Source organism: Petaurus breviceps, unplaced genomic scaffold (genome assembly GCF_028583685.1).
Source record: "Petaurus breviceps papuanus isolate PSGF00001 unplaced genomic scaffold, PetGlider_PUasm1.0 90650, whole genome shotgun sequence".
NCBI lineage: Eukaryota > Metazoa > Chordata > Mammalia > Diprotodontia > Petauridae > Petaurus > Petaurus breviceps.
This window is the reverse complement of record NW_027187299.1, coordinates 303,209-327,679: the sequence shown is the minus strand read 5'-3', so window position 1 is coordinate 327,679 and position 24,471 is coordinate 303,209. Positions and strand designations below refer to the sequence as shown.

The window sequence follows — 24,471 nt, the reverse complement described above, 5'->3', positions numbered from 1 at the left end:
GGGGTATAGAAATCCATCTTGCCCTACTAGAAAGTTAGAGGGGGGATGGGGAGATATAAGAGAGAGCAGATTGGGGGAAGGGGTATTCAGTTGGCTCTCTATCTTGGGGTGGGGGGTAGGGGAAATATGGGGAGAAAATTTGTAACTCAAAATCTTGCGGAAATAAATGTTGAAAACTAAAAATAAATTTAAAAAAATTGTTTCCCGGATTTCTGTTTTCCTTCTAATCTTGGTTGCATTGGTTTTGTTTGTGTAAACTTTTTAATTTAATATAATCAAAATTATCCCTTTTACATCTTATAATGCTCTCAATTTTGCTCTCATTTCATTTATAAAATTACTTTTTAAATCTCTTTTTAAAACTATTGCTTCATCTCTTCTAGGAATTCTAGTTGAATTTTTGTCCGAGCTGTATTTATTTTTGAGGCTTTGCTTAATCTATGTTTTTGAAATTATGTTCTTCTTCTGGATTTGTGCCTTAATCATCCCTGTCACCATAATAGCTTTTTATGGTAGGATTCATTTTTTGTTTGCTTACTTTCTTCTAGCTTACTTTCTGACTTTAGACTTTGTTAGGGCTGAGTTTTGTGTGCTTTTGGAGTGAAAGTTCTGTTGCTCCTTTCTTTAGGGATATTGAGTATAACGTTATGTTGTTCCTTGCTCTCAGGGACAGCTCAGGCCTGGGATTAGCAAGCTTTCAGTGTTTCTATTATGTTCTGGAAAAACCCTCACTTGATCCTTTCATCTCTGCTGACTATCATCCTATATCTCTTCTGTCTTTTGTAGCTAAACTCTTCTAAAAGGCCATCTACAATAGGTTCCTTTACTATCTCTCCTCTCACGCTCTTGTAATTTGGCTTTTGACCTTATCATTCTACTGTAACTGCTCTCTACAAAATTATGAATCATCTCTTGGTTGCCAAATCCAAAGGCCTTTTCTCAGTCCTCATTCTCCTTGACCTCTCTGTAGCCTGTGACACTGTTGATCACTCTCGTCTCCTCTCTAGGTTTTCAGGACAATGCTCTCTTCTGGCGTCCTCTTTTCTATCCTGACTGCTCCGTCTGTCTTCTTTGCTTCATATTCTTTCAGATCATTCCCTCTAACTGGAGGTGTCCCTCCAGATTCTATTCTGGGTTTTCTTCTTTGCCCACTTGTACTTCACTTGGTGATCTCATCAGTTCCCTTGGATTTAGTTACCATCTTTATGCTGATGATTTTCAAATCCACCTTTCCTGCCTCAATCTTTCTGCTGATCTCTAATATCCAGCTGCTTTTCAGACATCTCAAACTAGATATTTAGAAGACATTTAAATTCAACATCTCCAAAACAGAGCTCATTATCTTTCCCCCTAAATTCCATCCCTTTCCTACCTTCCTTATTACTGTTTGTCAATGTCATCCTCCCAGTCCTTCAGGCTTGCAACTTAATTACCATTGTAGGCTTTTGAAGCTGGAACTTGGATCCTGCACCACTTCAGAGGATTGAGCCATGCAACCTCTGTTTTCATCCGAACCTCCTTTCTGTGTACTAAGGCTAATGCTTATAACTGCTCCTTATCCTGGAACTTCACTCTTCGGCTCAAGGCCCTTACTTGGATAACCCCCATCTATGTTTTTTTTTTGGGGGGAGGGCAATTGGGGTTTAAGTGACTTGCCCAAGGTCACACTGCTAGTTTGTGTGTGTGTGTTAAGTGTCTGTGGTCGGATTTGAACTCAGGTCCTCCTGACTTCAGGGCCAGTGCGCCACCTAGCCGCCCCTAACCCCTGATCTATGATTGGGGCCTAGGTAATGGGGTGACAAAGCTGCCAGTTGGCACTTGTTTTGCAGTTGCATGAGGTTACTCCTTTGTATGGTTCTGAGACCTGCTCTTGCCCTTGGGCACATAGTCCCTGGGTATTGGAGTGAGTGCTTCTGGCCAGACCTTATGCCCAGTGACTACAGATCTCTCTTTGTGTCTCCTTTTATTGAACCAGGCTTAAAAAATCACTCATTCAGGTGGCTCAGCGAGTAAGAGCACCGGCTCCAATGTTGGAATGACTTGGAGGTTGAATCCCGGGCTCAGACACTTAGCAACTACCCAGAAACACCTGGCCTCGTAACCTTGAGCAAGTTACTTAACTCCAGTTGCTTAGGGGCAGCCAGGTGGCTCAGCGAGTAAGAGCACCGGCTCCAGTGTCTGGATGACTCAAATCCAGGCTCAGATACTCAGCACCACACCCAGAAATAACTGGCCGTGTAACCTTGAGCAAGTTACTTAACCCTGATTGCTTTAAAAAAAAAAAATCACTCGTGACTTTCATCTGTATTTCTTCATCAGAATTCAGTCTAGTGCATTTGTTTAGAAGAGCATTTGGGGAGGGAAGAGGGGGAGGTAGTTTGTTGTTGCTGTTTTCTGTACTTTTTCCTGCTAATTCTGCCATCTTCTCTTCATCTTTATACCCAATGAACCCGTTTCATTTTCCATATTATGAAACTGAGGTCCATGGAGGTTTTCAGAGAGTTCTGGCCCAGGGGAGTGCTTTCTACTACATCACAATGAAATGGTACTTGGTTGATTGATTTCACGGGTAGAGCTTACTATTGAAGGCATGTCTCTGTTATCAACATCTTCATTGGCCTTGTCTGGTTAATAAGAATGCATACAGAAAAGTGATTTCTTTATAAAATCCTGAACAAAGAGGGAAGAATTTAGAAAGTAGTTCAGGATCTGAAAATGAAGAATGAGTTTCACAACTTAATGGTAATATTGATTTATGAAGTACTAGTGGTTTTAACTCTTTTTTTGCACAAAAGCTACTTTTTTTTTCCTTCACATTAAACATATTTTCACAATAGTCAAGTTGTAAATTAGAATTACAACCCCTGGAATGAACCACAAGAGAGAAGAAACAAAACAAAACAAAAAAGAGAGAGAGCAAATGGTTAAGAAGCTACATTTTTTGGTTCCTTGCTGGTTAGGTCAAAGGCAAGAAAAGTAGTGGTTATGTTCAAATCACAGTAGCACAGTGCCTTGCTACATTGTGCTCAAAAAACATTGGTTGAATTATATATACATACAAATATATATTATATATATACATATATATATATATATTCAGGTCCTTTTTAGTGTTCAAAGTATTACTCTGAATATCAACATACAGCAAGCAACGAAATTTTCTTATTTATGGAATATAAACATTTTTTTCTGGGGGCAAAGCTTATTCTTTATAATTTCATAGCATTCAGTTTTAATTTATTTGTTACATTTTTTATTGTTGTCATTGTATACATTGTTTTCCTGGTTCTGCTTACTTCACTGTGCACATTCATGTAAGTTTTTACATGCCTCCCTGTCTTTGCATGCCTCTCTGTCATATTTATATTCATCCTTTCTTAGAGTATAAAAATGGAATATAAATATTTTTCAAAGGAGTATAATATATCATTTATCTTCATAGTATTCCTGCAGCAACCAATATTATCTAATGTACAGATTGAGGATCGATGGCTTGGTGAACATTAAAAAGTAACAGAATAAGAACTATTGATTTCTCGTTCAGTGTATCAATAATAAGGCCACAAGGATTCCTCTTATCTTAAAACAAGTAAAACTTAATTGATAATTTTTACTTTTGAAGTTAATAGACTTATTTTATTTTAAAAAAATTTTTTAATAGACTTAAAGAATCAACACCATAGAGAATTGAAGGGTGGTGGAAGATTTCATATAAATCAACTATCTGTAGAAATGGATTTTTACATTTTAGTACAAAACAACATCAACCCGAAGTGTAGAAAATTGATAATTGTGAAATTGTTAGTAACATCAGTAGAGGAAAAACAACCCTATATTTAGACTGTATCTAACAATGCTGTGGCATTTCCTAAGGAAGACTTTAAGATGTTAACAGATGTGAGGAATCCCATTAGTGATACTAGGAGGAAATTTGTAACATTGAGAGGTGACTTCATGTTGCGATTCATAGATACAGGCTTGAATAGTCAACTTGAACTGACTAATTAGGAAACATGCTGTCTTCTTCAAACATATATCCAATGCATTGAGAGTCTGTCAAGAGACATGTTGACTTTCCCCAATTTCTGATTATCCTATAGAAATAGATGACATACATGGAAGAAATAGGGAATATATTTCTAATGTTGAGATACAAGTAGCCTTCTTTGGCAGTCTCCTTTCAAAACAGAAACACACAGGTGGGTTCAGTTGCGTATGTGTGTATATATACATGTGAATATATATGAAAGCTATACCAAATAAATATAATTTTTGATTGGAAGGTACTAGAAGGAAGAGGGAGGATTAGGAAAGGCTTCATGTAGAGGGCAGTGCTAAAGCTAAGTTGAATTTTCAAGGAAACTAAAGATTCTTGGCAGCTGCATTCTAGGCATGGTGGCCAGTGCAAAGGCATGGAGATAGGAAATAGAGTGTTATGTATAAGAAACAGTAAGAAGACCATTTTGGATAGACCAAAAAGTGCTAGAAGGAAAGTAATATATAAAATAACTGGAAAGGTAGGTTGGGGTCAAGCTCTTGAAAAGTTTTAAATGCCAAACAGAGGAGTTTATAGGATCCTCCAGGTAACTGAAAACCTTTAGAGTTTATTGATTACATGGTCAGACCTAGGGTTTAGGGAAAGCACTTTCGCAGCTAAATGGAGAATGGATTAGAAAGGAGAGATTCCTGAGTCTGGATGACCAATTAGGAGACCACTGCAATAATTTAGATAAAAGGTGCTGAGGGCCTGAGTTAGGTTGTATGAATTAGCTGTGTGACTAAAGAGAAAGGGATGAATGGAAAAGATGTATGGAGATAAAATTGACAAGATTTGTCAAAGGATTGTATATGTAGGGAGATGGAGAATGAAGAATCAAGGATGACACCAAGGTTACATACCAGGGTGACTGGAAAGTGGTACCTATTACAGAAATTAGGAAGAGAGGTGGATTGGGGGGGGGGATTATGTAGGAAGGTATAATAAAAGGGCTAATGTGTAGAACTTAGATGATAAGAAAGTTGAAATTTTAATAGACAAGTAAATACCACCTTATAGGTATCACTGAGATAGATGAAATGGGTCTTAGAACTAGATTATGACAGTGGAAAGGTAAAATTCAAAGAATCACTTTTTCAGAATTGGAACAGATCTCAGAGGTAAATATATCCCTGAACAAGAAACTCTGTAACATCACTGGTAAGTGGTCATCCAGCCTAAGGTTAAGACCTTTAATGATGGAGAAACCACTATACCCTGAGGCCAGTCAGTCAACAAGCATTTATTATATGCTGAGACATGGGACCACCATCCCACTTTTTTTTTTCTAAAGTAATTGGGGTTAAGTAACTTGCTCAAGGTTACACGGCCAGGTGTTTCTGGGTGGGTGCCAAGTGTCTGGGCCTGGATTTGATCCCAGGTCATCCTGACTCTGGGGCCGGTGCTTACTCACTACGCTACCTGGCTGCCCCACCATCCCACTTTTTACCTCTAATTGTTAGGAAGTTTTCTTTCAGGGTCAGATTTAGAGCTGGAAGTAACCTTAGATACATCCTCTAGCTAGTTCAACCATCATCTTTTATACATGGGGAAAATGGAGCTCAGAGATGCCCAAGGTCACAAAAGTAGTAACACAGCTAAAACTTGAACCCTAGTCCTGATGATTCCAAGGCTAATGTCTTACAATTAGCTCTTTGCACCTTCTACCAGTGATTCCTTTTTCTGCCATCTTAGACAAAACTGATTAGTCTTAATGCCTTTGCACATGCCAACCCTTCAAAAACTTGAAGCCATCTATCCTCTCACCCACAAATTTTGTCATCTCCAGGCTAAGCAATTTCAGTTACTTCAGTTGATCTTAGTATGTTATGGCCTCTGATTGCTTCACCACCCTACTACTTACATTAGTACTTAAGTGGATTAATAATTTCAGCAGTATAGTCACTGTTGCAGATCAGAGTCTAAAAACATGTTTTTATATTCTTAATTTCCATACAACTTCCTCTGATCTTTTTAGTGTTTTCATGGATACCAATGTGGGACTTAAGGCTATTCCTCTAGTTACTCCACACTTGTGCTATGTGACTGCCTCAGCACTGTTTCTGGTCATGCATTTCCTTGAAGATTTATTTTTTATACCATTTCTGCCTCACAGTTCATCATTGATAATATGCTATATCCTACTTAGGCCTACCATGCATCTTTTTATTAATCTTCAGGTTACCCATAATTTTTTTCTTCTAAGGTAATAATGTTATGTGACTCTAAACTGTGCTATCACTCCAAATTAATACTTTATACTATGATGTAGGATCCTCAAGAGTTTAATAGGTTTGAGCTATTTTAATTGATAATTTCTTGAAATATGCTGTTCATGGTTATTTTTTTAGTAAGGGGACTTTTAGGTTTTTTCTTGCCTTATTTTCCAGGTTATTTGTTTTTGATATGAAATACCTTATGTTTTCTTCCATTTATCAGTCCTCTGATTTTGTTCAAATATTTATTGTTACCTCATGGAGTTATTAACTTCTGTTTAGTCCATTTTGATTTTCAGGTAATCTTTTTCTTGGTTTTGTACCTCTTGAGAGCCATTCTCTCAGTCACCCAGGCTTACAAACAAGATGACATCCTCAAACACTTTTTCCCTTCCTCTCCAAATACAATTAGTTGCCAACTCCTTTCCCTTTATGACAAATGTTTTTTGTATTCGTCCCATTCTCTCCTTTGACACTAATTTTAAAATAAAGTATAGAAGTGACATACAACCAAGAACAAATTCAAAACAGTAACTTGAGACTGTGAGGATAGTGTGAAGAAGGGTGAAGTCCAAAGCATGTTGGATTCAGTGAAAAATGTTGAGGACAACAAATAGGACTTTGTTTTAAAGGTATGTTTAGAATAAGAAAAATGGGAAAAGGATAAAGTCATTGCTTGATGGGAACAGATGACAAAAAAGTAGAAATTCCCATCTCCTCTTTGCTTGGTCTTTATATGAGAAGATAGTCAACAAACCATGCTTAAAAAGGAATTGAAACTCAAGATTTGTGAGGCTATAGTAAGACAGCACCTAGCTGCTTTGAATAAAATTGTTTCTAGGGTCACACAGTACATTTCACCATATAAAATAACTTGTAGGGGGGAATTCTCTCTCTCTTCTCTCTGTTTCTCTGCATATACATACATATATATGTATATATATATATAAAACGTGTAGATGTATACATACACATATACACACATACACTGATATAATCTTTGGAAAAATTATGGAAAAGTAGAAAAGTACTAGAGAAAAGCCAATGGAGAAATATGAACCAAAGTTTCAAAAAGGGGACATCTGAAAACTATTCGGTACATTTGACCACGGTGTTTGGAAAAATTCTAAAGCAGATTGTTAAACAAATTGTTTGATTGCTTAGAGGAAGTGTGATCAGTAGTAGTTTGGATAGACTCATATAGAACAGACAAGTTATGATAAAACAACTTTTTCTCTTTTAATTGGTTTTTCTAAACTTCTAGATCAGAGAAATACTGCAGATATACCATATCTTTTGATCATATAGGCATTTGACAGTCTTTCATCTGTCCTATATGCCCTACTCTGATGCTGGCTTTTATCACCTTACTCCTGGGTTATTACAGTATTCTTCTGGTAGTATCCTTGCTGCTTGGGCTCCCTGTCTTGTTCCTCTCCACTCTAATCCATCTTCCACTCAGTTGTCAAATTGATCTTAAAATGTAGATCTTATTATATCATCAACTCCAGTGACTCCCTATTACCTCCAGGATCAAATATAAAATCTTCAGTTGGCTTTCAAAGCCCTCTGTAACCTGGCCCCTACTTACTTTTCCAGTCTTCTTATGCCTCACTCCTCTATCTATGTATTCTGTGCTTCAGTGACCCATTAGCCTCTTTGCTGCTCTTAGACTCAGCACTCTCATCACCCCACTTGGGGCATTTTCACTAGCTTCCCCCCATGCCTGCAGTATTTTCCCTCCTCATCTCTACTCCCTAGCTTCCCTGGCTTCCTTCTATGTTTTGGGAAAACATTTCAAGAAATTCCTTTAATTCTTCACTAAAGGCCCTCCATCTTTGCCTTAGCTTGGTTATAGTGGTATTATTGAAACAACATTAATCTAGAAAGTCAGAAAAATCTTAGTTCTGGTCCTTGTTTTCACACTAGTTAGATGTGACCACTACTAAGTAATCTACCCTCCCTAGTCCTCAATTTTCTCATCTAAAAAATGAAGGGGTTAGATAAGATGATTTCTTAGATCCTGCCTAGTTCTAGAACTATGCTCCTATGAATCTGTTAGAGAGACAGCATGGCTGAGTGAATTGAGGGCAAGATCTGGAGTCAGGAAGCCGTAGATTCAAGACCTCTCTGACACATAGCAAGCAGATACGTAAATACAGGGAAATCACTTATCTCTTGGTGCCCCAGTTAACTCTCAGAGATTGTCAGTAATTTCTGTTATTTGTATCAGTGATGTGGATTAATATAGGTTTATCAAATTTGTGACTGGAAGGAATAGGTATTTTATCAGTTGCAGAATCAAGATAAATATCTTTTTAAAAATAGATTTTGATTGATTTGTTCTTTTTATCACCTAAATTTACTACTGTATCCCTCCTTCCAGATAGACTTCCATTTTACCAAAGATTTTTAAAATTAGAAAAAACTAGTAAAAAATCAGTATATAGAAAAATATCTAATAATATATGCAATGATTTTTAAATGAAAAATTGTTTTAATTAGCAAAAATCAGTTTCCTTTTCCTCCCTAGGGAGACATTCTCTTAGATCCCCTTGGGTAGGAAAAAAATTACATTTCTTATCTTCATTTACCTCTAGCTAAAATTTAGCATTTCCTTCAATATTGTTCAGTTATATGAACATAGGCAACAAACCATAAGTATTAGATTTTGCCATATAATTTTTTACCAACAGGGTCCATGACACAAAAAATATTAAGAATCCTTGCTCTAAGGGAAAAGGTAAACATAAGAAACTTTGTAGCAGGAGCAAATACCTGAATTTTTGGATGTTAATCTCATCATTGTTTCATTTCCCTTACAATCCATTTTGCTTGCATGCTCACAGTCTATCATCCCTGACAGACTATATAACAATATATATATAAAACAACTAATAATAATAGCTAACTTTTATGTAGTGCTAAGGCTTGAAAAGCATTTTTCTTATATTATCTCACTTGATCATTTCAACAACCTTTTGAGTTGGGTGTTACTATTGTTATCTCCATTTTACAGATGAGGAACTAAAGGTGAAAGAGTTTGATTTGCCTGGGGTCACACAACTAGTATAGTATTGTATTCACTACATTATTCTGCCTTCTATAAGATAACTGGTATATCTACAACTGTTGTCCTGTTAACTTTCAAAGAGAGTATACAGCCTTTGGGTCTCATCTTGGTTGGAGAATACCACAGTAAATCGAAGAACTTAAGGAATCCATGACTACCAAGGACTGCTTCACTCTGTGAGGTGACCCTTCCACCTCACTCTCAGTTGCACCGTTCCTCAGGTGGAGGAACATTCCACTAAGGAATAACATCCTAAAGCTCATCACCACTATCACAGCATGAAATTGTCCCTTGGTGATTTCCCAAGTCTGTGTCTGTGTCGACCTTTTGAAAAAGTTTGGTTAAAGGAGACAAACAAATAGTAATATAAAAATTACATTATTTATTCCTTATTCATTCATTATTCCCTTAAGGCTTGTGCAAGGAGTGCAGGACTAAAGTCCTGACTGACGAACAGAGAAATCATAAGACTTTTTATATATTTTTAGAGCCATCCCAATTCAGGATGACCATGTCACAAAACTTTATGACTTCTATTTGTTACCATCTATATATAAAATAGAGTTCCTTGGTTGTAAATGCAAATTGACAACGACCAGAGCAGGGCCTATTTACATTTTATAGTCTCAGGATATCTGTTTTGCTCTCTTGTGGAGTAAGTCCCAAGATAAGGGGAATCTCACCTCTGGTCTTTCAAGTTGCCAACACAGGGAAAGGCATTTTTAAATCAACCAAAGCAGTTTGTTTGATTAATTCAGACTTTGGCCAAAATATGATTTTTAGATGATTATCAGTCTGTTAGAATTCATCTCATCTCTACTCTACCTCTTCTGGTGATATGAAAATTCAGTTGTGATTACTGTAAAATCTGGTACTTTGTTTTTTAAACATAGATTAGAATGAAGGAAACCTGCCATAAGAGCAGGGTTTATATGTGGGAAAAATTAAAGGGTTTTAATTAATTGACACATTTATATGAGATACTATCAAAAAAGGTAATGCAGTCATAGACTATATTGATAAATAGATATGTAGTATATATCAAGGAAGGCTATAGTACCACTGAACTCTGTCATTTAAACTACATATAAAATATGGTTTCCAATTCTCTTCACTATATGTAATATATATACACATATACATATATATAATACACTTTTTTTTGCTTTTTGGAGGGCAATTGGGGTTAAGTGACTTCCCCAAGGTCACACGGCTAGTAAGTGTTAAGTGTCTGAGGCCGGATTTGAACTCAGGTCCTCCTGACTCCAAGGCCCGTTGCTCTATTCACTGCACCACCTATCTGCCCCTCTTCATTATATTTTAAAGGGGAAAAGTGACAAACTGAACCATGTCTTAAGTCATATGATTAGGATGATGAAGAGACTTAAAACTTCATTTGAAGAAACCTTGGGGGAAAAATATTGGGGATATTTAGCCTGGAGAAGAGATGACTACAGTGGGCAAACAGCTATTGTATGGAATAAGGATTACATTTATTCTGGTTGTTATTGAAAGAAAAACTAGGATTAGCTGGTAAGAGTTGTGGGAAAGCAGATTTTAGTTCATTTGAAGGAAAAACTTTCTAATAGAGTCCAAAAAGGAGAAATTTTTTGTAAATTTCCAGTATCTAGAAATGCTTAAGCGCAGAGCCTTGATAACCACCCAAAACAATATTCTAGAAAGAATTCTGTTTCTGAGTACCTTTGCCAGCAGGCAGTCAACAAGTATTGATTAAATGCTTATTGTCTACCAGGCATCATGCTAAAAACTGATTGGGATTGACCAGAACCAGTATAACTGATGGAACTATGAAGTCTGTATGGGCAGTTATTCATTAGGCAGAAATCTGGGAAGGCAGACCATCTGGTAGACAATAAGTAGAGAAGCCTCATAACATGCCACCAGGAGCTTTCTGGCACCTGGCAGGAGGTCGAGGTGCAAAAAATGTGCAAAAATGCAGTTGTCTTGAGGGTGGCTTATAGGCAGGTATGTGGAACCTAATTCCAAGTCATTAAAAGAGCAAAGCAGGGCTTTAGTCCTGCAAGAACTGTGACCTAGGCAGTAGATACCTGTGGGGATGAGACAAGAACCCAATTACTAAAGCAGGAAGCAAGACAGGAAACCAGTTATAAAGGAAGTCAAGGATATATTTGCAAATTGTTGGATGGAAATTTGGATTGTATTACTTCTCAAGTCTCTTTCAGTTCTAAGATTATGAAGGTTCCATATAAAAGTGTTCAATATAAAATAAACAACAGTGGGAAAATAGCAATGTTGTCATTCATTACAAAGTGACATACTAATTTTCATTCATCATCACAATCTATTAAACACCTGCTGTGAGATTGTCACCTGATTCTTCCCTGTCTCCATGCTTTTGCACAGCTTTTGTCTACATTTCTCTGACACCAGGATTCCTGCTGTGGACAGGAATGATTGGCCCTATCTAAAAAGATAAGATTTAATTAGGATTAATACAAAGCAAATTAATGTAACTCTCAACTCTGCTTTAGATAGAAAGATATATTGCAGTGGAGAAGCTACAAAGCTGGGGCAGCTACGTGGTGCAGATCACTGGCCCTAGAGTCAGGAGGACCTGAGTTCAAATGCAACCTCAGACACTTAACACTAGCCATGTGACCTTGGGCAAGTCACTTAACCCCAGTTGCCTTGCCTTCCTTCCAAAAAGAAAAAGAAAGAAAGAAGATACAAAGCTAAATAAGGCAAGTTTCTGCTTTCAAGAATAATATACTAAATCTGAATATGATGACTATACATAGAGTGTCATTGACTTAGAGCTAAAAGGAACCTCAGAGATCTTCATCTAGGCCAAACCCCCAGCTTTCTAGTTAGCAAGCTCAGGTGAAGAAAGGCAAAATAATTTCCCTGTGATCACAGGTAGTAGAGTCAAGATTCATTCCATTCTCTACTGACATCAATTCTTAGAGTGATGACATCCAGATAGGAGAACCTTCTGTGTCTTCTGACTCTAAATCCTGTGCTCTTTCTCCTGTACTGTGGTTTTGTGGAGAGTTTGAATAGTATATTGAAAAGTATAACTTAGGACTTTGGTTTGCCTGACTTACCAGTGACTTAAAGGGCTCCTTATTGGGTAGTATTACCTTAAAACTTCAGGTTTCTGGGCTCTAGTTTATATTAGGATCTTGTCCTACCCACTCATATATCTCATTTCTTTTTTTTTAAGCAATTGGGATTAAGTAACTTGCTCAAGTTTACACGGCCAGTTATTTCTGGGTGTGGTGCTAAGTATCTGAGCCCGGATTTGATCCCCAGGTCATCCCAACACTGGAGCCGGTGCTCTTACTTGCTGAGCCACCTGGCCACCCCTAAGCAATTGGGGTTAAGTAACTTGCTCAAGGTTACATGGCCAGGTGTTTCTGGGTGGGTGCTAAGTGTCTGAGCCCAGATTCAATCCCCAGGTCATCCCGACACTGGAGCCGGTGCTCTTACTCGCTGTGCTACCTGGCCGCCTCTATATATCTCATTTCTTTTTTTTTTTCCATTTTTTTTTTAAAGCAATCGGGGTTAAGTAACTTGCTCAAGGTTACACGGCCAGGTGTTTCTGGGTGGGTGCTAAGTGTCTGAGCCCGGGATTTGATCTCCAGGTCTTCTCAACACTGGAGCCGGTGCTCTTACTTGCTGTGCTACCTGGCCACCCCTTATATATCTCATTTCTAAAAATAATATTTCTTTAAAATTCTTGCTGTGAGTTTTTTGGTTCAGCTTATTTTTTCACTTAAAGTGGTACTTGCTCATCACTAGGGCTTTATTCAGTTCTTTCTGGCAAGAGTTAATTTTTCCACTTTGGTTCATTATCTCTGCTTCTGAGAAAGAAGATAATATTCTGTATCCTTTCTCCTACTCCAATGATAAGGACCAGTCATAGTGAGCTGGCTTAAAGTGTTCAAAGCAAATTTAGACTAAACTTAAGTATGGTCACATTAAATAGAACTATGTTATATAAATAAGATACATAGAGTTTTAGCATACCTGTCAAATCTAGAAAAGACTGGAATTGAATAGGGGGCATTTTCTTTTTTTTTCCGATTTTTTTTGGAGGGCAATTGGGGTTAAGTGACTTGCCCAAGGTCATATGGCTAGTTTTTGTGTTGTGTCTGAGGCCAGATCCGAGCCCAGGTCTTTCTGACTCTGGGAGCATTTTCTTTGTTTTAAATTACTACGGATTGGAAATTAAAAAAAAAATCTTCTAAACATTTTGACTGAATAGTTATTAACATGGGTTTTTTTTTTCCTCCTAGATAATTGGATATTTTAATAGTATCCTTATGACCATGAGCGATTCTGTGCCTTCTGATGTAATTGGCCGAAGAGTTGATGTTAATGGAGAACTTGCAACAGTGCGCTATTTTGGTAGTGTTCCTCCCATAACAGGTAGATACAATTTATTATTATTTTTCTTTATATTGTAAAGTGTTTCATTGAAGGTTTGTCCTACTAGTAGAAGTAGATTGTAACCCCTTTATGACTGCTTCCAGTTTTATAGGTTTTTACTCTATGGATTTGTCCTGTTTAAGAGACACAGTTTGACCTACGGCATCTTTAAATCTAATTAGCTATCTTATAATGCATTTGTGCTATACTTAAAATGTGTTTTTTTACAGTAGCTATATTATTTCTAGAATCTATTAAAAACAAATGTCATTTAACTGAAATCTTGATTTTCTGTATTTTGATTTGCAATTGCAATTACTTTTAGTTTACTTTTGAAATCTAAGGATTTATTTTTTAAAAGATTTTAAAAATGTTTAGTTTTAAAATTGTTACTGTCATTGTTAAGAAAGCCTGATGTACAAAATTCTGAAGTTATAAAATAGCTAAATTAGAAGTTATTTATTTCAGAGACATTCTTCAATTTCAAAATAATTCTGTAGCTCCTTTCATAGAGATTTCTCCTAATTTTCCTCAAAATAAACAAAAAAAGGTTGATTTTCTGACTTCCTCTAAAATGCATTATGGTATAGTATCTTTTTCTAACCTGTATTCATATTAGTGGACTTCAGAGGGTGGCAGATTACTTCTCAGGGTTCTAGAGGCAACCCCAAGGTGCTGTGGTTTCTAAGTCCTTACCAGTGTGCTCCCTTTTATCAATCAACCACGTGACCTCCACTAACTTTTAGAACAGGGATTGTAGCAAGAGGGTTTGTATAAAACATTTCCCTAAAACCAAGGCTGCATTCTACCTTTCCACACACAAAATCTTTTTGTGAGAGTGGGCTTCTACTTAAGGTACAAAGGTAGTAAGGCATAAGGGTAGCTAGGTGGCATAGTAGATAGAGTGCTGGACCTATAGTCAGGAAGATTCTTCTTTGTGAGTTCACATCTGGCCTCTGACACTCACTAGCTGTGTGACCCTGGGCAAGTCACTTAACCCAATTTGCCTCAGTTCTTCATTTGCAAAATGGACTTGAGAGAGAAATGGCGAATGATTCTGGTACCTTTGAACAAAAACCTCAGATGGGGTCATGAAGTAGGACACAACTGAAAAATAACTGAACAATAAAAAAAGTAAGGCACATGACTAAGGAGTATGTGTGGTAAAGGGGTATCTCCCAATTCCTGGCATGGAATGTCCTCATAAAATTCCACTTAAGTATAACTGCTGGATTTTGAGGATCTGTACATTTCTAGAGTCCACAGGCAGCTGTTCTCTCTTCAAGAGTCATTTTCCCTGAAGCTGACATTGTCAGGTGACTGTTTTTCCACATTTGTCTACAGGCTCTTTTTCTCTGTTGGCTACTCTCATGGCCATAGCTGCTGTCTCCAGTGGACTGATTCTAGTTACCACTGAGACCTCTGATGGTACCTCTGGGTCCCCTTACCTGAGCTCTCCCTTCTTAGAACTCTCATTCACCTAAGATCAGAATGGAATAAACACAAAAGAAATAGAGGCTCCCTGTGCTCACAACCACCCTTCCCTGTTCTTTCCCAGTGAAAAGGGAGTTCTATCTCACTCATAACCCAAAATGGAAAAAGAGACCAAGAAATGGGTGAGAAGCTTTTTGTATACATGCTCAGTTCTGGTTCAGCCCCTTCTGAGTCATTATTTTTTCCCTTTCTACAGACAATTAGAAGATATTGGCCATCCTACAATACCAGTCCTCAGTCATGGCTAACAACTGGCTTCCAAAGTTTCACATATTCTTTTGGATCTTGGCAGTGAATATGTATACCTGCATGCATTTTTCCCAGCAAGGGAAAATGTGAGCATATTTGCAGTAGGTCTCCCCATCCTAATCACCTCTCCTCTTGCATTTAGAATTAATTATTTCCTTTTGTTTAAGTTATTTTTCCTGTAAGCTGTACTGAACCCTGCAATATGGTTGATGTATGGCTTGAAAAAATTTAAAGTAGGACTAGGCAACCTATAATCCTCAGGGCTGAATCCAACCTAGTTCCAAGTAGCTTAGTTGAAGTGAATATAACTCATAGATTATGACAACATATCTCTTCCATCTCGGTTTAGGATAATTATTGAATTATAACTTGAGATGACAGTTCAGGATAAGCCATTGTGACATGGGCTATTGTATCCAAGGTTAGGAAAGTGGTATGATTGGAGATATCCTGTCTCCCCCTCCTTGCCAAGTGTTCATCTAAAAGCCAGAAGGTCAAGGAACAGAAGAGAGTGACTCCAAAGTAAAAAGTCACTCTTATTTTTTTTGAGTAAACAAGTGGTAGTCAGTATGTCATACAGAGTATGAAATTACAATTGAATGCTGGAAATGCATGTCTTACCTGCTGTACATAGAGAAGCTTCTGCTTCCATTGCTGAGATTTTTTTTTAGTACTTAATGAAATAACAGTGCTCTTTGATTTCCTAGTCTTTCTCTCTAATCCTGCTAGCCCAGCAAGTTGTTCTTATAGTGTCTGCACCGAGTAAAGATAATTAACTTGTGTTTGGTTTTATTTAATAAAAGAAAAAAAAACCTTGAGTTCTTTTAACAGACTTTTGTGGCCTGTGGTTTGAGTTAAGCATACTGTTGGTTTTGCTTAGAATAGGAATAAATGATATGATCTTGCCTTCACAAAAAGTAACATTTTGTCCTTCCTTAATATTGTTTTAGTGATTGTTTTATGTTATGAAATATTGTAGAGTGGGAGGAAAACACTACATATAATATCACAGTCATTTCTCATTTCATCTTTTTTACCCTAGGACCCTGGCTGGGAGTAGAATGGGATAACCCTCAAAGAGGAAAACATGATGGTAGCCATGAAGGGATTGTATATTTTAAATGCAGGTGATTTTTAAATTTTATATCAATTTATCTGAGTATAGCATAATAGGGGAAAAGGAAAAGAAACATTTTGACATAAGTGCAGTAGAAAATGTTATTTTGTATGTTGTAATGGAACACTTTTTTCTTTGTGGCTATTACTACATTTGGAATAACCTGTTGCCATTTGTTTTTTGTTTTTGGTCTTTATTAATTTGTTTACTTTTAGCTTACAAGATTCATTACCGCAATTCCTTGAGTTTCAAATTTTCTCTCCCTCCTCCCTCCCCCCACCCCCCATGGCAGCATACAATCAAATATAGTATCTGCAAATACTTTCACATTAGGTATTAGTCAGGTTATAAAGAAGGATTGTATCAGATGGAATGAAGAATGGGAAAGAGGAAACAAAACCAAACAAGAAAAAGAAAAAGGGCAGGTAGTTTGCTTTAATCTGGGTTCAGTCTCAGTTCTTTCTCTGCATGTAAACATCTCTCTCCATCATGAGTCTTTTGGGGTTGACTTGTGACTCTGGATTGCTGAGAAGAATCCAGTTTATCAAAGTTGGTTGTCACACATACGTTGTATCTGTAATTGTGTACAAATTTCTCCTGGCTCTATTCTTCTCACTTAGCATCAGTTCGTATAAGCCTCTCCAGGTAAATATGAAGTCCATCTGCTCCTCGTTTCTTATGATACAGTAGTATTCCATAACATTCATATACCACAACTTGTTCAGCCATTCCCCAATTGATGGGCACCCCCATAATTTCTAATTCTTTGCCACCACAAAAAGAGTTGCTATAAATATTTTTGTACATATGGGTCTTTTTCCCACTTTTATGATCTCTTTGGGATACAACCCTAGAAGTGGTATTGCTGGGTCAAAGGGTATGAAATTATTTATATCCCTTTGGGCATAATTCCAGATTTCCAGAATCGTTGGATCAGTTCACAACTCCACCAGCAACGCATTAGTGTTCCAATTTGTCCACATCCTCTCCAGCATTTGTCATTTTCCTATTTTGTCATCTTAGCCAATCTGACTGGTGAGATGTGGTACTTCAGAGTTGTTTTGATTTGCATTTTTCTAATCAATAGTGATTTAGAGCATTTTTTCATATGCTTATGCATATCTTTAATTTCTTCCTCTGAAAACTGCCTGTTCATATCATTTGACCATTTATCAATTGGGGAATGACTTGTATTCTTATAGATTTGACTCAATTCTCTGTATATTTTAGAAATGAGTCCTTTATCAGTGACATAGGTTGTAAAAATTCTGTCCTAATTTTCCACTTCCCTCTTAATCCTGGTTACATTGGCTTTGTTTGTACAGAAGCTTTTCAATTTAATGTAATCAAAATTATCCATATTGCATTTTATAATGACCTCTAATTCTTGTTTGGTCATAAAATCTTCCCCTCTTCACAAATCTGACAGGTAAACTATTCCTTGCTTTCTCAGACTGCTTAGAGTATCAGCCTTTATACCTAGATCATGCACCCATTTAGACTTGATTTTGGTATATGGTGTTAGATAATGGTCTATGCCCAGTTTTTGCCATTTGTTTTTTGAAAGAAGAGATAAAAAAAATAAAAACCAACTAACACAGAATAATCGTGTGAACCTTTTTATGTTTAGACTAGTATTATTCCTAAGAATATCTGCTTTGGTTCTTTCTTTAGATGGGTTCTAAATAAAGTAACTCAGTCACCTGGGTCTTTACCAAATAAAGTTAATTTTTTTTAAATTTTGTTGCCTTTTAAAAATTGTATGTACAGGGATGGCTAGGTAGCGTGGTGAATAGAGCACTGACCTTGAAGTCAGGAGGACCTGAGTTCAAATTTGGCCTCAGACACTTAACACTTACTAGCTGTGAGACCTTGGGCAAGTCACTTAATCCCAATTGCCCTGCTTTCTCCCCTGCAAAAAAGCAAAAAAAAAAAATTGTATCACCAATATTTGGTTTGATTTGGATTATTTCATTATCCTGAAATACTCATGTTGCATTTTTGGTAGTAGTGTTTAAATGTGACTTATTCTCAGTACGGTGATATGACAGGCCAGGAAAGAGAAATAATTTATTGCTATCGAAGAATAGCTTTTTAAATTTTGTTTGTTTTTGCTTTTTTAAGGAGGAAGGCAGAGCAATTGGGTTTAAGTGACTTGCCCAAGGTCACACAGCTAATAAGTGTTAAGTGTCCGAGGCCAGATTTGAACTCGGGTCCTCCTGACTCCAGGGCCAGTGCTCTATTCACTGCACCACCTAGCCACCCCCTAATGTTTTATTGTTACATCACTAATATGTCCAATACTACCTTACCATAGAAACCTCCCTTAATAAAGAAGTACAGTTAAGCAAAAGAAATCGACACACTGCACATGCAGCATATGCCTCATTCTGTATTTAGAATTCACTACTTGTCAGCCCCAAGGAAGGAGGTTAGCATTATCATCAGCCCTCTGAATTGAAGATTCATTGTATTGGTCTTCAACCTAAGATCTTTTAGTGTAGCTTCCCTTTAAGTAATTGTATTCATTGTGTATATTGCTTATTTGGTTCATCATCTGTTTGTACAAGTCTTCTTAAGTTTTTCAGAATTCTTCATATTCATTGTTTTTTGGTGTAGTAATATGCAGTTTTACTCAAGAACCACAATTTATTCATCCATTCCCTAGTTATTGGGCATCTACCTCACTTCTCGGTTCCTGCCTATATAATATATTTGGTATATATGAAAACTTTTCCTCTACTTTTGACATCCTTGTTGTTATTTAGTAGTTTATATATAACACTCTCAATAACAGATGCACCTTTCTGTTTGTCTTTTATTATGATTTTGTTATCAATCAGCAAGCATTTATTAAAAACCTACTCTGTATCAGGTACTGTATTAGGTGCCAGGGATACAAAGACAAAAGTGATCTAGTCTTGGAGACTTACATTCAACTAGGGGAAACTATATACATAATAGTTACATACAAGAGCTTTCATTCTACTAGGGGAAACAATATATACATAATAGTTATGTACAAGATATATACAAAAGGAATAGAAGCTAATTGGTGGAGAGACCCTATTTGCTGGAGAAATCTGGAAAGTTTTAATGTAGAAAATGGTGCCTGAGTTGAGTCTTGAAGGAAACTAGGACTTCTGAGAGGCAAGAGTGCAAAGGGAGTAAGTATGTCCTAGGCATGGAGGACAACTGGTGCAAAGGCATGGAGATGGGTGGTGGAGTGTTGAGTGTGAGGAATAGTAAAAAGACCAGTTTGACTACACTGTGTAGTAGTATATGAAGGAAAGTAATATATAATCATCAGTCAGTAAACATTTATGTAGCACCTGCTATGTGACAGGCACTATGCCAAGCCCTGGAAGATGAAAAGAAAAGGAAGAAGAAAATCTTTGCTCTCAGACAGCCCACAGTGTTTGGGAAAGACAATGTAAACAACTATGTACAAGTAAGATATAATCAACAGAGGGAAGGCACTAGCATTAAGGGGGATTCGGAAGGGCTTTTAACAGAAAGTGAATTTTTATTTTTTTATTTTAATTTTTTTGAGGGGTTGTGTTTTGCATTTTGGAGGGGGGAGGGCAGGGCAGTTGGGTTAAGTGACTTGCCCAAGGTCACACAGCTAGTGAATGTTATGTGTCTGAGGTCAGATTTGAACTCAGGTCCTCCTGACTCCAGGGCTGGTGCTCTGTTCACTGAGTCACCTAGCCGCCCCTTTTAAATTAAATTTTAAATATTTTCAGCCCTGAATTCTCTCCTCTTTTCCTGCTGCCACACCTTACTCCTCACCCCATTGGGAAAGTAAGAAAAACAAAACCTTATTACATTGTTATAGTCAAGTGAAACACAATCTTACATTAGTCGTGGACCCAGAGCCCCACACATGCTTTTTAATCTGTACTCTGAGTATTCCAACAACTTCTCTAGAGGTAGGGGAGATGCTTCATTATAAATTCTCTGGGATTGTGGCTCATCATTGTGTTGATCAGAGTTCTAAGTCTTTCATTGTGTAAATTGTTTTCTGGCATCTACTGAATTCACTTTCCATCAATTGATACAAGTTTTTCCAGGTTTCTCCAAAAACCATCTTCTTCATCATTTCTTATAGCACATACCATGTCTACCTGATTCACCCAACTCTCATCTGTGGCTCCAAGAAGCTGTAGCATGTATGGCGACCACACACTTTTAAACTGTCTTGCAGATGGGCTAAACCAGTACCAAATTGTTTGAATAATGAGAATTTTTTGAGGGTGAGGGAGTCATGGGTATGTTTGTAGCTAGTAGGGATAGAGCCAGTAGAGGGGAGGAGATTGAAATACATGACAGAGTGAGTGAGGATGATGAAAGAGGCAGTCTGTTGGAGGAGACTAGATGAAATATGATTGCTTGAGCAGGTAGAGGAGTTAGAGTAGTGGGTAGATTGCACAGTAGGCAGTTGTAGACTCCTAGCTTAGGGAGAAGTCAATTTGGGGCATATAGAAGTTGCCAGGCGTTACCACTTGCTACCTTCTCTCAGGGGACAGTCTTCCATCCCTGATAACTATATATACACACACACACACACACACACACACACACACACACACAAAATTTCCTATATATCTTCTACCCTTTGTGATGAAACTCCTTGAAAAGGGAATCTGCCATAGATAACTCCATTTCCCCTCTATTCATTCTCTTGTGAGCTTTTTACAATCCATCTTTTGACTTCATCCTTCCAACAAAACTGCTCTCTAAAGTTAACCAGTAATCTCAGAATTGCCAAATCTGGTGACCTCAAGTTGTATGATCCTAGCATAGAGGGAGGTTGTTTAGGGACAGATATAAGTTGCCCAGCCTGGCCCCTTACTGCCTTTTCTCAGGCTACATGTACAACATGAGATGGAAGGCACACAGTTGAAGGAACATCTGGCTCCTCTTCTCACCTGAGGCTGGAGATGAGGTGGCTCATCAAGTAGTTGGGTTAGCCTTGGTAAAAAAAAATATGGCTACCCCTAATGTGAGATGGGTGAAGGAGGAAGGAGATAGTGGCAAAAGATATATAACTGACATGAGATGAAGAATGGAGAAGAGGGAGCTCACAGTGAATGGTCTCAATGTTTTTTCTGTAAAATATTAGCAAGGTTCTCAGTTGAGAGGGTGGGGGGGTAGAGGGAGTTATAGACATTTTAGGGAGATATGCAAAACTTTGGAAGAGCCATTGTGGAGAGTGAGATAGTAAGATGATAAAGGAGGTATAGTAGGATTTCCTAACAGTATTGAGGTCCCAGTTGAGTTTGGAGTTTTTGATTTCTTCTTTTTATTAGTTGCATGCCCAATTTATTGTTCTCCCCTTTCACTTTTTTAGTGATGTGTTTAGAAAAATAAATCTCCCCTTTCACTTTTTTATTGATGTGTTTAGAAAGTACTATTTTGACTACATCCCACAAATTTTTGTTATTTTCTTTAATGAAATTTTTAATTGTTTCTATGATTTATTTTTTGACCCATTATTCTTTAGGATTAGATTATTAGATTTCCAATACCTTTATAACCTAATCTTCCAAGGCCATTTATTGAATGTAATTTTCATTGCATTATGATCTGAAAATGGTGTGTTTAATATTTCTGTTTTTCAACATTTGTTTGTGAGGTTTTAATGTCCAAATACATAGTTCTTGTGAAGGTATCATGTACAGCTCAGCAGAAGGAATACTCCTTTCTCTTCCCATTCTGTATTCTCCAGAGTGCTATCATATCTAACTTTTCTAAAATTCTATTCGTCAACTTCTTATTTATTTTATGACTTGGTTTATCTAGTTCTGAGAAGAGTAAATTGACCCTCACTAGTTGAGTTTTTCTGTCTGTTTCTTCCTGTAAGTCATTTAACATTTTCTTTAATAATTTGTATGCCATGCCATATGGTGCATATATGTTTAGTATTGCTATAACTTCACTGTCTATGGTACCTTTTAGCAAAATATAGTTTCCCTGCTTATCTATTTTAACTAGGTCTATTTTTGCTTTGCTTTTTCTCATTTTATGATTAGTACTCCTGCCTTTTTTACTTCAGTTGAAGCATAATAGATTCTGATCCAGCCCCTTATTTTAACTCTATGTATCTTTCTGTTGCAAGTTTCTTATAAATAATGTTTTGTTGAATTCTGGTTTCTAATCCATTCTACTATCTACTTCTGTTTTATGAATAAATACATCTAATTCACATTCATAGTTATGATTGCTAACTGTGTATTTCTCCATTCTTTTTTTTTTTTTTTTTTTTTTTTTTTTTTTTTTTTGGTTTTGTTGAGGGCAATTGGGGTTAAGTCACTTGCCCAAAGTCTCATGGCCAGTTTGTGTGTGTGTGTGTGTGTGTGTGTGTGTGTGTGTGTTATGTGTCTGAGGCCGGATTTGAACTCAGGTCCTCTTGACTCCAGGGCCAGTGCTCTGTTCACTGCGCCACCTCGCCACCCCTCCATTCTGTTTTCTTATGTTTATCCTTTCCTCTTTCTCCTTTTTTACATTGTCCTTTGACAGTTCCCTTCCTTAATCTTCCCTCCCTCTTATTACTCTTGTCATCTTTCTCTTAGCCCCTTCCCCTCTTACTTCTCTCTTGACTAAGATGGATTTTTATACCCAACTGAGTGAGTGTGGTGTATTCCTCCATTGTAAAAAACTTCCTTGTGTGACTCTTTTATGTGAGATGGTTTTCTCCATTCTTTCTCTCCCTTCCCCTTTCTCCTAGTACATCCCTTTTTCCCAGTCTTTCATTTTTCTTTTCTGTTTCCAGGTCATTTGATTTTACTATGTAATACCTTATATTTTCTTCATTAAAAAATTCTTTTTAATATTTCGTGTTGGTTAATAAGACATTACCTTCTATTTGATTTATCCTAATTTTCAGGAAGTCGGGTCTTTTTTAGTGTAATAAATACGTTTATTCATGGAAAGAGGTATTATTTATTTTTTTATTTATTTATATTATTTTTTAAGGTAATAAAGTCTGACATTTATATTGTTAATTAAGTTTTTTTTTAATTGTGGAAATCTAAGTTTTTATTATTATTATTATAGGCCATCTGGCTAGTCTCTGTAGATATGTCTGTATTTTCTTTTTTTCCCAGTTAGTAGTATTTTATTTTTTCCAATTACATGTACAGATAATTTTCAGCATTTACTTTATAAAATTTTGAATTCCAAATTTTTTTCTCCCTCCTTCCCTGCCTCCTCCTCCCTAAGATGACAAGCAATATGATATAAGCTATAGGAAGTCATTTTCTTGAGTAACATTTTGTCCCTTTTATGCCAAGCTTTCCATTTCTCTTTCTTATTCTTTATTTCATAGCTCTCATTTCTTTTCCATTTTTCTTTCTACCACTCTCATTTAGTTTAAAAAATTATTTTTAGCTTCTTTCCCTTTGAATTCTTATATTCTACCAGAACAATTATATATGTACATATCCATCTGTCTATCTGTCAATCTAAGTATGAAGACAGTAAATACAGAGTAATTGGGGAATGAGGAAAAAAAATCTTGTCTAGTTGATGGCACTTGAGCTGCATCTTAAAGGAAGAAAGGGATTCTCTGAGATGGAGGTCAGGAGGGAGTACAGGGTATACATGATACAGCCAGTTCAAAGGCCCTGAGTTGGGAGATGGATGCCATAATGTGAGAAACAGAAAAAAAAAATCAATTTGGCAAAATCACAGAGTTCAGGAGAAGGAATAATGTCTAGTGAGGCAGGAAAGATAGTTTGGGGTCTGGTTGTGATGGGCTTTAAAAGCTTAACAGAGTACTTGATATGTAATTGTAGAGGCAAAAAAGAGCTGTTGTAGTTTAAGTGTGTGTGTGTGTGTGTGTGTGTGTGTGTGTGTGTGTGTGTGTGTG

At 36.9% G+C, this 24,471-nt stretch overlaps 1 protein-coding gene across 2 annotated transcripts in view; it reads left to right on the top strand.

Moving 5' to 3' along the window:
* The window catches only part of TBCE (tubulin folding cofactor E), an 87,694-nt gene that overhangs the window by 6,189 nt on the left and 57,034 nt on the right, over nucleotides 1-24,471 (top strand). Inside the window, exons 2-3 of one of the 2 annotated variants that reach the window (XM_069064827.1) lie at nucleotides 13,606-13,738; nucleotides 16,524-16,608. In XM_069064827.1, the coding sequence (XP_068920928.1) occupies nucleotides 13,633-13,738; nucleotides 16,524-16,608 (191 nt within the window). In that variant the 5' untranslated portion in view covers nucleotides 13,606-13,632. Of the gene's footprint in view, nucleotides 1-13,603; nucleotides 13,739-16,523; nucleotides 16,609-24,471 lie in introns of those variants that run through there. The other variant, XM_069064829.1, reaches the window with a different exon arrangement.